Source organism: Durio zibethinus, chromosome 26 (assembly GCF_047325235.1).
Source record: "Durio zibethinus cultivar Kanyao isolate XHJ-2024 chromosome 26, ASM4732523v1, whole genome shotgun sequence".
Lineage (NCBI taxonomy): Eukaryota > Viridiplantae > Streptophyta > Magnoliopsida > Malvales > Malvaceae > Durio > Durio zibethinus.
In genome coordinates this window covers 9,954,379-9,969,411 of record NC_143187.1, presented here as the reverse complement: position 1 = coordinate 9,969,411, position 15,033 = coordinate 9,954,379, and the positions used below count along the sequence as shown (strand labels likewise).

Genomic DNA, 15,033 nt, shown 5'->3' with positions numbered 1-15,033 from the left:
ATTAATTTACTTATAAAAATATATTTATTAATTTAACATTTTAGTTATACTTTATTTTAAAGTATTTTATAAAAATTTTTAAATAATATTAAAATTATTAATTATATAATATAATAATATATTATTTTCATTTGCATGACTCTAAAAATAACATTTGATAAGCTGACTTTGACTTCTATTTTACACTATGTTTTTGTTTTAGAATCCCATCGGTTATCTTAAAATTTTTAGGTCAACATTTATTGTTTTTACTATTCTTTTTTATTGCTGTTAAAATCTCTTATATTTTAGCATGCGTTATTGTCATATCAGCTTTATTTGACATTCATAAATCTATAATATTTATGAATTCAATTAATTATAAATACATATATTTTATATTTTATATCATTTAAAATTTGAATCTAATTTCACATATTCAATATTCATGAACTTAATCTATAATATCAATGAACGGTGAATTGTCCTTAGAGCTTGTGAGGGCCTTAGTCCCCTCAAAATTTTGAAAATTACCTTATAGTATATACAATATCTTATTAATTATTAATTATATATTTATATTAAATTACATTGTCTCACTTTAAAATTGTTATTTATTAATTTTATTTTATTATTTTTAATTTAATTTTATGTATTATAATTAAAAAATAAAATTATATTATTATTTATCTATTAATTATTATATAACAAATCATCATTCATAAACTTTAAAAGTAATAGACTTATCATAAATATTCAATCATATAAATGTAAATTAAAAAAAAAAAATGAGCTTTTTAACTTTTTCAAACAAGATTTCAAGTTTTCATTCAAGTACCAAAAGTGTATTTTTTTAGTTGATTGAATTTATTTTATTATATCTTTGCAATTGTTTTAATTTTTTCTATTTAATAAAACCCAAATGAACTATGTTAATTTTTTTAATTTTTAATTTTTCTTGGAAGTACCTATATTTGACATATAAAAATAAATGTGAGTATGAAAATCTGGCAATCTAAACATATAAAAAAATTTTAAAAATAAGTATATCAATGTTGATTCGTTGAACATGTATTCATTTTTTACACTCACAAAAATTCAAGAAACATAACAAATGAAAATATATATAATTTCAGTTAATATCTTCAAAATTGAATGTTAAAATCTGTCATTAATATTAATGAACCTAATTATCTATTGGTAAATGTACTTTACTATTCATGAATATAGATAGATACTCACGTGTAAACATAATATATATGATATTTCATCACGTATCCAGATGTAACTACGCAATTGGCGGTCAGCGTTGCATTTTCCACTAAGGGGTGACAGCTGTTTTCTGTCATTTCGAAGTTTATGAAATTACACGTGTGCGTGAAAATCTCATTGGTTCTTTTTTTTTTTTCTTTATTATTAACAACAATAGAGAGAAAGTGAGAGCGGGAGAGATGGGGAATTGCTGCAATGGAGTCTCTTACTTCTGTTGTCGCTGTTCGTTTCTTTTCTTTTCCTTTTCTACATTCAAGATTCTTCCAAGGTTTCTTTTCATTACAGTCTAATTATTAAATGTTAAGCATTTCTGTAAATATATAATTTTATTTTCGGCTTTTGTTTGACATTCATAATTCATCAGTGAGCTGACTTTTGTTGGCGACGACTGAGAAAATGAATAGATTAAATGTAATATTTCAGTTTTCTTTATTTCTTTAGATGTTATCTGGTTTCGGCGCTATGTAGAGTCTACTCGATTTCTGCGCCCAAGTATCTGAGATTTTGGGGAATTCCTAGTTTCAATTCTCAGTTTCTTTAGTTTGTTTGATTGTTTGCTTGTTTTTCTTTTGAACCATTTATTGACTTAGAAACTGGAAACTAAATTATTTTGATGAAATTTCATTCTTAATAACTCTGAACTGATCCTATGGTTTTGTTTTGCTTTATGGAATTATTTCAGCTGAAGTTTTACGGGTTTGTTTAAGGCAGTTTGTACTTGTAGATCATGGTTTTAATGTTGTCAATTGATCAATTGGATAAATAGGAAATTGTGATTTTACATTTGGCAGCCATCTCAAAGGAATTGCAGTCTTCTTCCTTACAGTCACTATTGGATTGCAAGCAAGCGCATTGTGACACCAGAAGGGATTCTTTCTGGTGCAGGTATGTAAAGCAACTGAATTCGAATAGAGTAAGAAGTATTGCAAGAGGAAACATGGAAATCTTTAATTATGTTGGTGGCATTATCATCATTATTACAATAATGCTACACCTCAATCTTGACCAAGATCTCTGCACTGTACTTATACTAATCATTTTGTTTCTTTTCAGAATGCATAAAATGGACAGTTGAGGTAAAGGGAGGGAATATCATATCCATAGTTAAGGACAACGATTGGAATGGAAAATCTAAACAAAACAAGTAGTTGATTACGGCAATGGCTTGATTGATGTGTAAGATATTAAATCTTGATTCCTTGTCATTCATGCTCCTTAATAACGCACTCACAATTTGTTCATTTCCCCAGAAGTAAATATCTACTTAAATTCTAAGCAGTGATTGAGATGGATAACTGCAAGAGCATGAAAGTTGATATGATCAAAAGAAAAATGTACATTTTTTTAAAAGGTGCTTACAATTAGGTGTACTTGCTTTAAAAGGTGCTTACAATTATGTCCAGGGTAGGCATGCACATCTAGATGATCCATGGAGAGCTGAATGGGAGGGATTTCCTTCAGGGACTAAAGCAACTGCCGCAAGTATCTTGCTTTGCATGTATAAAGTATAATGAACTTGTACTAACAGATGTTTCTGTCAGTGATAAATACAAAGTATAAATTATTAATTCATCTTCTCCATAAGCAAACATTACAGTTTTCGGTAGTGGGTTTTTTGCTACTTATTTTTACCTGTAGTCATTAATTAAAATGTTTATGGTTGGTTGTTCAGCCAAATCTGGTTTTCTTCCTCATTTTCCTTCATGTTAACAAATATGTTCATGTATTGTTAGTCCTTTTGAATCGTGTTAAATGGAATACCTTTTTTTTGGTCTGCCGCACGGTATGCACACCTTAACTATTTCTACTGCTGCATATCTATAGGTGGCATTACAACATTGATTGACATGCCTTTAAATAGCTCTCCTTCCAACAGAAACCTTGAAACTCAAGGTATGCCTAGTAATCATACATAAAAGTGACAAGATAATGGATATCAGGATATGCTACATATCATCTATTTGAACATTTCATTTTTTTTTTTATGGACACATTAAGGCTGCGGAGAAGAGTACTTATGTTGATGTTGGTATGTTCCATGAACTATACCTTAAGAAATCACTATTTCAAAGACTCTAAGTCTCACAAATATACCATTACCAGGCTTTTGGGGAGGTCTAGTTCCTGAAAATGCATTCAATGCAACGGCTCTAGAAGCTCTCTTAGATGCTGGTGTCCTTGGTTTGAGGATAAGCATCTAACGAGGCTGTTAATGATTCATCTTCACATCATTTACATAGAACATAGTATCTATTCTCTTTTGAAGGCTGGGTCTTTGTATTTTCTGAGATACTTATGCCATCAGTATTATTGTAAGAATAATCTTGATGTTATCTGTGAACTTAAGTAATCCCCAGTCAGTGATACTACTTCTGATCCTGGACATAATGTGCCTAACATATTGTCAATATGTGAGTTGAGAACTCATTAACTCCATTAGAACTTAACACCCTTCTTTTCTCCACCCCATTTTCCCCAAAGAAAGATGGGGGGGTGATATTCTGTAATACACGGAGTTAGTCTTTTGTTACATTGAAACTTTATTTTACAACTTTTTATGTTCTTGCTTTGCAGTCTTTTATGTGCCCTTCAGGGATCAATGACTTTCTTATGACAGATGCCAGTCATATTAAGGTTTGTATCTGATACTTGAATTGAACTCAACAGATGGTAAAGCTTGTCTTCCTTTTGAAACAGAGCACTTTTGCATTTCTGTTCACTTCTTTTCAATTTTCTTTAGTCTTGTAATAATGCACAAATAATGAAGTCTTTTGATGAAGTTCTTTTGTCACTTAAATCAGTTTTTGAAACATTGGTAATGTTTAGGCCATCTGCTGAAAATCATAGCAATTTGCTGCTTTAGGCAGGGCTATCTGTATTGGCCAAATACAGAAGACCTTTACTTGTATATTCAGAGATTCAACAAGATGTTGAAAGCCACTTGCAGGTTGAAGATGATGATGATGATCCTTGATCATATTCAACTTATCTTAAGACAAGGCCACCTTCTTGGTAAGTTGAATTTTCTTTTATTTTATTCTTTGGGAAGGGGCATGTTTAAATAATTTAATTGAGGTTCTCAGTTGTTCTATCCATGCTTTGCACAATTTTTAAGTCATTGGCTTGTATTTCTTTATATAGTTAGTTTACTCCTTTATTTCCCATCCAGGGAGGAGGCAGCTATTAGAGAACTTTTGACTGTCACAAAGGACACGAGGATCGGTGGTCCATCAAAAGGTGCTCATCTTCATGTTGTTAATTTGTCTGATGTTGGTTCTTCCTTAGTTCTTACAAAGGTATCTTATACGATTCAGTCTCTCTGATAGAATGCCCTTGCTTGATCATCGCACAAATTTTCATTCTCCTTTCTACCATTTTAGTTGCCAATAAATGACTACTTGTGGACATTTATGAAATTGCACTTCTAATATGAATGGATAAATTTGATGGTTTATCTGCTTTAAACTGTATTTTAATCCTGTGGTCAGGGCCTTCCTAGATTCTTTTCCCCACCCCCCTTTTTTTTATTTCCAGGAAGAGCAAGGAATACCTTTTTATGAAGGCATTTCTGTATTGTTGACAGGAAGCAAAATGGAGTGGTGACAGCATAACTGTTGAGACTGGCCCTCATTTATTTAGCGCTTTCATCGGAAGAGATTCCAGATAGAGATACTCATTTCAAGTGTGCTCCACCTATCTGTGATGCAGCCAATAAAGAAAAATTATGGAATGCTTTAATGGTATTACCATTAACTTTTAGGGTGTTAGCAGCTATCATAGTTCTAGTTTCTTCAAACATTTTGCTTCTCTATTTTCTATTCTGTTCCAGGAAGGACATATTGATATGCTAAGCTCTGATCATTCACTAACAGTCCCAGAACTTAAACTCCTGAATAATGGTAACTTTTTGAGGGCTTGGGGTGGCATATCATCTGTACAGGTTGGTGATTTTCCATTTTCAGAAAAATTATCTGAAGTAACTGTTTACTTTCTTCTGTATATATAAAATTTAACTACCATCTTTAGTAGCACTAATTTATGAATATTACAGTCTAAATTTCAAACAAGTTTGGCCTGTAAATTACCATAACCCTCAATATTATCTTTCTGGATTGAAGGTTGAAATTTGGTGAAACCACTTTGATCTGCTACATGTTGTTATGCAGTTTCACTTTTCGGAAAAGATATTTAGTACTTTTAGTTTGGTCAACATAGTTATCTACATGATGGATTGACAATAAACCAGAACTTGATACTGTAATAATGAACTAAAAGTGTAGGAAAAAGAATTTAGCAACCAAAATTAAGCGGTTGACAACATGAATAGACTTGCTTATATGGCCCTTCTTACCATCTTTCATACACCTATTTTGTCATTTACTCACATTCTCTCTTCAATCATTATATATTCTTACCGGGTGTGAACTGATCAATGACAATCTATTGAGACATCTGTGGTTTGTTCTTCCTGTGACATGCGAAAATTTGGAGTAACATTGGAGCATTTAGCTTTATGGTAGAGTGAAAGGCCTGCGAAGCTTGCCAGACAGCATTTGAAGGTCAATATCTTGAATCATCTTTTCATATTCACTTCCATTGATTCTTTTTTGATGTATTATGAAGGAAGAATGTGGAGATCGTGCGGACATTGTCATCTGGGAGCCTGAAGTGGAATTTGACCTCAATGCTGATCATCCTATGTATGTGAAAAATCCAGCATGTATCTGGATGCCCTATATATCTGGAAAAGTGTTGGCGACTTTTGTAAGAGGGAACCTCGTGTACAAGGAAGGGAATCATGCTTCTGCTGACACTGGTGCTCTAATCCTCGCAGCATAGAAATGGGGAAGATTACTGGATTTCGTAAACATCACAACAAGCAATCAATGAGAAGTGAGAACCATCAATCGTCCTTTGTCTTGCCACCATTCGTGCTTGTAGTATTCTAACAAATTAAAAAAACAAAAAAAAGTGGGACATTTTTTAAGATGTAATAAAAAAATTTTAAAAATAAAATATGTGATAATTTCTTAATTACATTTGTAAAATTAAAAAATTATTAATGTAGAAAAACTTATGCGTCCGTTTGGGTTTAAAAAACAGAAACGGATAAGGAAAAGCCCATTCAACTGAAATTTACTTTGAATAATCTTCATGCAACTCTCCGCTAACGTTCTTTCCCTTCGAATCCCACCATTTCTGTCCCATCAGCACCGCCAGCGTCACCGCCGCTACTCTCTCTCAACGAGACCCTTCAAACCTAAACTCATCAGCTCGCTGGCCAAGTCATCCAAACTTGCTGCCGCCCTCCAAAGCGAAACCCTTAAAACCTTAGAATGGCATTCCTTATGCAATTACCTTTCTTCCTTCACATCTACATCTATGGCCCTCTCCCTCACGAAAACCGCCGCAATTCCCGTAGGTCAATCCCACGAAGAGTCCCAGAAGCTTCTCGACCAAACCACCGCCGCTTTGCACGCCATGGAGGCCTTGAAATCACAACCGTTGGATCTCTCGGCCATCGAAGACGTCTCAGGAATCCTCCACTCTGCGGTTTCAGGGCAGATGCTAACCGTAAGGGAGCTTTGCAGAGTTCGAAGGATGCTTGGCGCCGCCAGGGCCGTCTCGGAGAAGTTGACAGCGGTCGCCCAAGGAGATTCTTTAGAGAGGTACATGAATTTCTTCTTTTTTCAATTTCGGCATTCATGATGTTTTCTGTTGCATTTTTGGCGTGAATTTAATGTTCATTAAAAAAAAATTTAGTAATAGTTTGCAATGGTTATATTTTAGAAGTGGTTAGAGTTTTGAGTTTTCAAATTGGTTTTAGTGTATGTGATTCACTTACATTGGGTTACTATAAAATTTACATATATAAACTGAGGAACAATATGTCTAAATGTTTTCGTAGTTGTTTTCGTGTCTGATAGTTGATTAGTTATAATTGTTCAAACTTCAAGTAAAATGAAATGATCTTATACCAGATGCTTATCACTGATAGAAAGAAAAGTTCAGTGTAACCATATATGATGAATGTTTTGATTCTTTGAATAGGTCAATAACTTGATTTTTTTCCTATAAGAATTCAACCTTTTGATCATAACAGAGGTCTATTAAGTATTTTATTTTTCTATTATAGGCACTTCTGACTTTGAAGACCTTACTTTACAATCATTTTGGTGTAAGCAATTCTATCTGAAGCATCTGTGAAAAGGTCTTCATTTTTGCTTAATACAATTTGGAGAGCCGAGAGTCATGTGTCATATGATAACATGGATTATCTTGTCTTTCTAAGGGTCTGAAAAGAAAATCATATTCAAGGTACTATAGACATTAGAGTGCACTGCTTATTTCCTGTTTATGACAAAATATATAACCTGCCTGCACGAAAGTTGAATTTATTTTTTTAGAATTTCATTGATATTATTGATTTTGTGCTAGGTACCCTCCATTACTTGAAATACTTAAGGGTTGCTATTTCCAGATGGAGTTAGAGCAAAAGATAGGATTTTGCATAGACTGCAATCTTTCAACGATTCTTGATAGAGCTAGTGAAGAATTGGATCTTATTAGGGCTGAAAGGAAGAGGAACATGGAAAATCTGGAGTCTCTGTTGAAAGAAGTATCAGTTAATGTATTTCAGGCTGGAGGTATCGACAGACCTTGGATAACCAAGCGTCGATCAAGGATGTGTGTGGGTGTCAGGGCTTCCCATAAATATTTGCTTCCAGATGGTGTGGTTCTAAATGTTAGTAGTTCTGGTGCAACATACTTTATGGAGCCCAAAGAAGCAGTTGAGTTGAATAACATGGAAGTAAAGCTTTCAAATTCTGAAAAAGCTGAGGAAATGGCTATCCTGAGCCTGCTTACATCTGAAGTAGCAGAATCAGAAGCTGAGATAAAGTATTTGTTGGATAGACTTCTAGAAGTTGATCTTGCTTTTGCTAGAGCTGCATATGCTAAGTGGGTGAATGGTGCCTGTCCGATTTTAAGTTCAAAGGAATCTGAAGTGTTAGTTTCCTATGGAGCAGATAATGCCTTGTCAATAGATATTGAAGGAATACAGCATCCACTTCTGCTTGGGTCTTTTCTTAGAAATTTCACAGATTTCATTGCATCCAACTCTGCAGATCCATCTGTATTGGATGAGAAAAGTGGTGGTATGCCTGCTGTAAAGTCTTCAAATGGTAAATCCAGCTTTCCTGTTCCTATAGATATCAAAGTTCAATGTGGAACAAGGGTGGTTGTTATCTCAGGGCCCAATACCGGGGGTAAAACTGCTTCTATGAAAACTTTGGGGCTGGCATCTATTATGTCAAAGGCTGGCATGTATTTGCCTGCTAAGAAGCAGCCAAGACTTCCATGGTTTGATCTTGTTCTTGCAGATATTGGGGATAGCCAGGTAGTGCTTTACCTTTTCTATGAGTGATAATTTCTCATTTCTTTATCTGCTTTTGTTCTGACTCTTCTTTTATGACTGAAGTCTTTGGAACAAAGTCTTTCAACATTTAGTGGGCATATGTCTCGAATTTGTGGTATCTTGGAAGTAGCCTCAAAAGAATCACTTATCCTCATTGATGAAATTGGGAGTGGAACTGATCCTTCAGAAGGTGTGGCTTTATCTACCAGTATCTTGCAGTATGTCAAAAATTGTGTTAACTTAGCTGTTGTAACAACGCATTATGCGGATTTAAGTCTCCTTAAAGATAAGGACTCTCGGTATGAGAATGCAGCCATGGAATTTTCTCTGGAGACCTTACAACCTACCTACCGGATTCTCTGGGGTAGCACTGGTGATTCAAATGCATTGACTATTGCTAAATCAATTGGTTTTGATAGAAGTATAATTGAACGTGCAAAGATGTGGGTGGAATGTCTAAAGCCAGAAAAGCAGCAGGAGCGCAAAGGTGTGCTATATCAATCACTGATGGAGGAAAGGAGGAGGTTGGAAACTCAGTTCAAGAGGGCTGAATCTCTACATGCAGAAATTATGGAACTTTATTATGAGGTATGATTTTAGAAATTCCAACTTGTTGCAACATGATTCTAATTTTTTGTTGTCACTTGTTCTTTGTTATAAATAAGCACAGGAAAATAAGTGATGTTAGGTGTTTATTAGTTATTAAAAGTCAACCTTTGTCCTATTGGTAAGCTATAGCACATAGGAGAGCTTAACTTCTGTCTTTTTTCCCTTTTTTTTTTCTTGAGACTAGAATTTTTTTGTCTTTACTTATTGAATAATTTTGTTTCTTTCTTCTCCTTGATTCTAATAATGAAGGTTAGGGGTGAGGCAGAGAATCTTGAAGAGCGTGAGATAGCTCTCAGGGCAAAGGAAATCCGAAAAGTTCAGCAAGAATTAAATGCTGCAAAATCTCAAATTGACACTGTGATACAGGAGTTTGAGAATCAGCTCAGAACTGCTGATTCTGATGAGTTTAATTCGTTGATTAGGAAATTTGAATCTGCAATTAACTCCATTGTAAAAGCTCACCACCCTGGTGATTGTTTCTCTATTACCGAAAGAGATGCAAGTTCATATCTACCTCAGACTGGTGAGAAAGTCCAAGTGAAGAGACTAGGAAACAAAATTGCTACTGTTGTTGAACCATCTGAGGATGACAACACCGTATTAGTCCAATATGGTAAAATTAGGGTCCGTGTTGAAAGGAGCAATGTTAGACCTATTTCAAGTGGCAAAAGAAATGACACAATCAGCCCTAGGCGGAGTTTGAAAAGACAGGTGGATAATAAAGATTGCTTTCTTGGACATTTTGCTTTGTTGTTTGTTTGCGTTTTATTTTAGTTCTTTTATCTGGATGGATACCATGCCGAGATTTTGGTGAAGGACCTTTATAAGAAGAACTGAGTTGAGTAATGGGGAGTTTTGGGCCAAAGGCTTTCCCAGCTTGATGTTCTCTGCAATTTGATTAATTACTAGGGCAGACTTTGCCCCCCCCCCCCCCCTCATGAATATTTGTTAAGCTTGTCCTCCCCCTTACCCTATGTTCCTCCTGAGAAAAGCCAATCTGCATCCCTATTCCTGTTCTTTATCTGAGGAAAAAGTTTATTCACTAGTCTAATTTTCCTTGTGTATCTTCTGCTCCTACTGGATATCATACTTACATGAAACTAGAAATATTGGTTTTCACCCATCTTTTCTGGTGAAACTCCTTGTATAAGTTGCATTAAAAAATGTACGGGTTCAACCATGTTTTTGTTACCCTTTTTTGAATGACTTCTGAAACTTTTACAGACAAATAACCCGCAGCTTCTATCATACTTGTGCACGTTACTGCACAAAAAGACTCAACTAGATCAAGTTGATGCAATCAAGTTGGCCAGTAGTCAGCAGAGATATTCAATCATACTTTTCAACCTAGCCTACTATTCTCAAATGATTGTTGGGATTGTTTAATGTATGACTGAAGTTTGTCATCTTCTGCTTGTCTTGGAATTGAATTTAATGGCTCTGATTCTGATCATCTTTGCTATAGGGAGAACGGAGCAGAGAGTTCCTGAGTAATTCAGATGCTACAAACAGTGATGCAATTGCATATAGCCCATTAATTCGGACATCAAAAAACACTGTAGATCTCCGTGGTATGCGAGTGGAAGAGGCTGCACACCACCTTGACATGGCCATCTCTGCAAGAGGATCAAATTCAGTTGTCTTTGTTGTGCATGGCATGGGCACTGGCGTCATTAAGGAGCGAGCACTGGAAATATTAAGAAATCATCCACGTGTGATTAAGTATGAACAGGAAAATCCAATGAATTATGGATGTACAGTTGCTTACATCAAGTGAAGGACAATCATTTTCCTTTTACTCGAGTTCATATTCAGTATAGATTTGTATACACGCATGCAGTTAAATTTAAGTGATTTTTTTGTTGGCAATTTTGATTCAATTGTATCCCTTCGGTTAAGTTGCAGCCCCGTAGTAAAGTCGTAGCAATAGCAATGCTAGCTTGCATTCATCATCAATCAATCTAGCTGTCCAGTTCGAATTTTTCTGAATAATCCATCATTTCTGTTTTTTTGGAATGCGTAATGTGACTTGTAAGCCCACCTGAAGAAGAAACCAAAAATTTTGGCACCATACCTGCATGCAAGCCATGTCTTATCTTCAGATTTCAGACTACACGTTAGACCCAACCAAAGGCTTTGAGCTGCCACATGCACAATCCCAAACGTAATCCTTTTCTGTAAGCTAGTGAACGTCAGTTATTCTTTCAGTTACAAAGAACAATTAGAGATAAGCATGCACTAAGCCTCGGCTCCATTTAGGGTGCCAAGGATATGCATCAACCTCAGCACTAGTATAAGCAATAAGCATTGGCCAGAACACTGGGATTTTGCTGCAAACATGTTGGCGGTTTTCGAGAAAGCAATAGGTAATCCACCACAGGAGCTTGGGCTTCCTTCAGTTGGCTTAGATTTTGAGGGTAAGAGAACTTGGGAAGAAATCTTGGAGGCTTTCCGGTTATTGTGGCCGGATTCAACCTTGTACCACCTTTCAAATGGGAACTTCGTGGCTTCGCCACATGAAGCTGAGAGTCCTTTGCATCCAAGGTATTCAAATTATTTCCACCTTCGTGATGTTTATGAGCTGAATTATGATCTTGTTTTCTTTCCTCGATTAATTTTGGCTGGGAATAAAGATCATGTATGGAATGTTTCACTTTTTATACTTACTTCGGCTCTTTTTATTATTGTGTCATCTGTACGATCCTTTTGCATCAGATCAATCAAGCACATAAATTGGAATCAGTTTCTATTATAATGCACCTAAATGTAGATTACAGAGTAAATGGACTTACCAGGTCCGGCGGTTAAGATATTAAAACAAGCTTTTAAATTAAAATTATTATTAGTATAGTTATTTTGTTAATAATGAACTAACAAGGGTAACCAAGAAATGGAAACTTGGATTGTAATAAGGTTCAGACTTCAGAGCTTTCACAAGTCATTACTATTGGTTAATATCTCTGATCTTATTCTAACTTCCAAGTGAATAACATTCTCAAAATTATAGATTTCTGCAAGAATATCTATTTCCATATAACAAATTTAGGATTTTCATTGTTTGATGATCTCGGAATATTGTACTGACAGGTCCACGGTTGTTATGGATGACATCTTCTGCATTTTTATTGGGATTCTTGGGAACATTTCCGAACTCAGACGACATTATGGCCTGTCTAGACGAGCTACAGAAGCCATGGTTGTGGTTGAAGCTTACAAGGTCCTGAGAGACCGAGCTCCATATCCACCAGATCAAGTCATTAAAGATCTAGAAGGAAAATTTGCTTTCATTGTTTTTGATGCTAAATCTGGTACCCTATTCGTGGCCAGGGTGAGCTAGATATGGCTTAAACTAATTTTCTCGAGTCATATAAAACTTTATCTAGTTTCTCAGCAAATGTCTTTGGTTGTTAACAATGTTAATTAGGACCGCGAAGGAAGCGTTGAACTTAAATGGGGAATGGCTGGAGATGGCTCCCTGGTTTTGTCAGATGATCCGAACCCCATACAAGAGGCTTGTGGAAAATCCTGTGCACCTTTTCCTCCAGGTAATTATAGCTTGTCTTTCAAGGTCATTATGTATATTAAAAGTTGTTTTTTTTTCCTTTGCATTTTTACATGGTTGATTTTACAGGCTGCATTTTTATGAATGTGAATGGTCTTATAAGCTTTGATCATCCACTTCACAAGGTAAAAGCAATTGCTGGCGAAGATGATGATGGGAAAATTTGTGGAGTAATTTTTCAGGTGGACTTGTTCACAAGACTCCCTAGCATTCCGCGCACTGGTAGCGCTGCAAATTGGGCAGATATCACCGTCGTAGAGGGAGAATGAAAGGGATTTAATCATCCCTTGTGCTGATCAGAACAAACAAGGAAAAAAAAACATGACAAGTGTGTCTTTGTTTTCAATGTGGTGAAGCTGAGTAATTTAACCTAGTCTGGATTCTGGGGCACTGTTTATGTTCTTATTAATAATGATCAGTTGCTGAGCTTTGCTTCTTTTATGTTGGCAAATCGAGTTACTTCATTTATCATGGAAATAAAACAATTAATGGAAAATTTAACAAAATTTAACTATTAACAAAGTTAATTATTAAACTCAGAGTTTGATTTAATTAATTTATGTAATTACTTTAAAAATGATATTTAAATATGAGGTTTAAATGGAAACATTTACAACTTTTTTTTTATCTCATGTGTCATCTTTTTTGTAAAACTAAAATGTTAAACATCCAAACAATTCAGAGTGACAGAAGGATCATAATCACGAAAACCCTGTATAATTTTCACTTTGATTCCACTTTAACAATTTTCTACGTACCCTTTTACCCTCAAAACAATTCAAGCTTGCACATGAAACTTCATTTAATTTATTATTTGACTATGATGATAATTAAATTTCAATATTAGTCCCATAAAATCAACACAAAAAGTAACAACCAATATAAAATTAATACAGCGGTAGATCCGTTAATTTGATAAATTCTTAGTATATACTTTAATTTAATTTGATAAATTCGTTAAATTGATGCATTTGCAACCAAAGTTTAATTTAAAAGTTTTTATTCATATAAAAATAACAGCAGATTGGACTTTAAAATTATATATCAAGCTGGCTGCTTATAATTTATAAATATCTACTTTTTTTGTGCCGCAGGACAACATCTGGTTTCTATATCTACCCAGATCCTGTTGCCATGCCATGCATATTCATTGGATTTGTTTCTCCTAAACCATTGGCTTCAAGTTTCCTTAATCCTTTGTTTGAGTTCACCGATTGTAGCAGTACCAGACCCTCGGTTAAGGCAAGGACAGATAAGCTCGCATCCACCAATGATATCGACAGCATCTTTATCGTCATCGTCTTCGTCGTCGTTGTCGTTGTCGTCGGGGGCACAGCCAGGGTTGCTATCAGAGTATTCGCTTCCACCAACGATATCAACATCACGACAGTCAGAGGACGAAGAAGTAGTGCCAACTTCATGCATGTAATCGCTGTTATTATTACCCTGGTTTAAGTCAACTTTTGCTTCCTTGTCCATGGATAGACCGACCCTGTTAGCATAGCACATCCCCAAACATAGTGAAAGTAATAAGGTTACGCAAACTCAATTTGCCGCTGCCATCTTTCAGAGAAAATTAAACCTATGTAGTTTTAGTTTTGCTCCATGCTAAGGCTTTATACATTGAAGTTTTAAGTTTTGCATGGTTTGTTTCAGAAACAAGGGGGAAAAAGGGCATAAAATTTGTGATCAACAAATTTTCAAGTTAGATATATCAATTCATGTTGCTTGTGTGAACAGTATATTTCGTACAAATCATGCAAGTATCAGTTCGATTGATCAAAACGTATCAAATCAAAACAGTTATGTATATGTTTATTTGTAGATTTTTTTTATGTATATACAGCATTGTTCCAATTAAAAACTTGAACCATTGTTCACCAATGAGTAATCGATTAATTAAAGATATTGAACCAAAATCTCAGTTTAGATGGTCATTTTGGGGGGAGGGTCACGATTTCTCCATGGCCTTTCTCCCTTTCTTGATTAACCAAAGTGGCCATCCATCTTAATAAACAAACACTTTTCAATCAACTTCGCTAAACGTTGTAAATTTTTTAGTTTGATTGCTTTATATGTAGGCTCATCATCTGTCCTTTGACTAATTTAGTTGGGTCCCAAGTGCGTGACCTTTTGCAATTATAATTTACTCAATCACCTTGTCTATTTTTGCTTGTTAATTATCAAAAGGAGG

General features: G+C 34.9%; 2 protein-coding genes and 1 pseudogene across 6 annotated transcripts; all 3 read left to right on the top strand.

Annotated features, from left to right (window-relative positions):
- Positions 1–1,382: 1,382 nt before the first annotated feature.
- On the top strand, positions 1,383–6,285 carry LOC111274243 (allantoinase-like; annotated as a pseudogene). The gene is made up of 13 exons (XR_016333992.1): positions 1,383–1,473; positions 2,043–2,136; positions 2,323–2,427; positions 2,660–2,733; positions 3,076–3,153; positions 3,250–3,280; positions 3,355–3,438; positions 3,824–3,885; positions 4,115–4,263; positions 4,421–4,547; positions 4,835–4,991; positions 5,081–5,191; positions 5,875–6,285. The product of XR_016333992.1 is annotated as an allantoinase-like (transcript).
- Positions 5,202–11,146, top strand: LOC111275057 (DNA mismatch repair protein MutS, type 2). Of its 4 annotated transcripts, XM_089755090.1 has the most exons (6): positions 5,206–6,144; positions 6,463–6,920; positions 7,690–8,650; positions 8,732–9,256; positions 9,527–9,988; positions 10,743–11,146. In XM_089755090.1, the coding sequence occupies exons 2-6, from the start codon at positions 6,634–6,636 to the stop codon at positions 11,052–11,054; spliced, it is 2,547 nt and encodes an 848-aa protein (XP_089611216.1). In that variant the 5' UTR covers positions 5,206–6,144; positions 6,463–6,633; the 3' UTR covers positions 11,055–11,146. The 4 variants fall into 4 exon arrangements, with proteins under 4 accessions (XP_089611219.1, XP_089611217.1, XP_089611216.1 ...); XM_089755093.1 differs by lacking the exon at positions 9,527–9,988 and having other exon boundaries at positions 5,202–6,144; positions 6,355–6,920; XM_089755091.1 differs by lacking the exon at positions 10,743–11,146 and having other exon boundaries at positions 5,202–6,144; positions 6,355–6,920; positions 9,527–10,468.
- Positions 11,147–11,270: 124 nt separating this feature from the next.
- On the top strand, positions 11,271–13,308 carry LOC111275058 (stem-specific protein TSJT1-like). Its single transcript, XM_022860157.2, has 4 exons — positions 11,271–11,821; positions 12,365–12,605; positions 12,702–12,822; positions 12,909–13,308. Exons 1-4 carry the CDS (start codon positions 11,616–11,618, stop codon positions 13,106–13,108), a joined length of 768 nt encoding a protein of 255 aa, XP_022715892.2. The 5' UTR covers positions 11,271–11,615; the 3' UTR covers positions 13,109–13,308.
- The last annotated feature ends 1,725 nt before the right edge of the window (positions 13,309–15,033 follow it).

Coding starts and splice junctions, on each gene's coding strand:
- LOC111275057 (XM_022860153.2), top strand. CDS start 6,406: ATGCAACTCTCCGCTAACGTTCTTTCCCTTCGAATCCCACCATTTCTG. Junction 6,921..7,689: donor CAAGGAGATTCTTTAGAGAG/GTACATGAATTT, acceptor ATTTTGTGCTAG/GTACCCTCCATTACTTGAAA. Junction 9,989..10,742: donor GGCGGAGTTTGAAAAGACAG/GTGGATAATAAA, acceptor TCTTTGCTATAG/GGAGAACGGAGCAGAGAGTT.
- LOC111275058 (XM_022860157.2), top strand. CDS start 11,616: ATGTTGGCGGTTTTCGAGAAAGCAATAGGTAATCCACCACAGGAGCTT. Junction 12,606..12,701: donor GTACCCTATTCGTGGCCAGG/GTGAGCTAGATA, acceptor AATGTTAATTAG/GACCGCGAAGGAAGCGTTGA. Junction 12,823..12,908: donor CTGTGCACCTTTTCCTCCAG/GTAATTATAGCT, acceptor TTGATTTTACAG/GCTGCATTTTTATGAATGTG.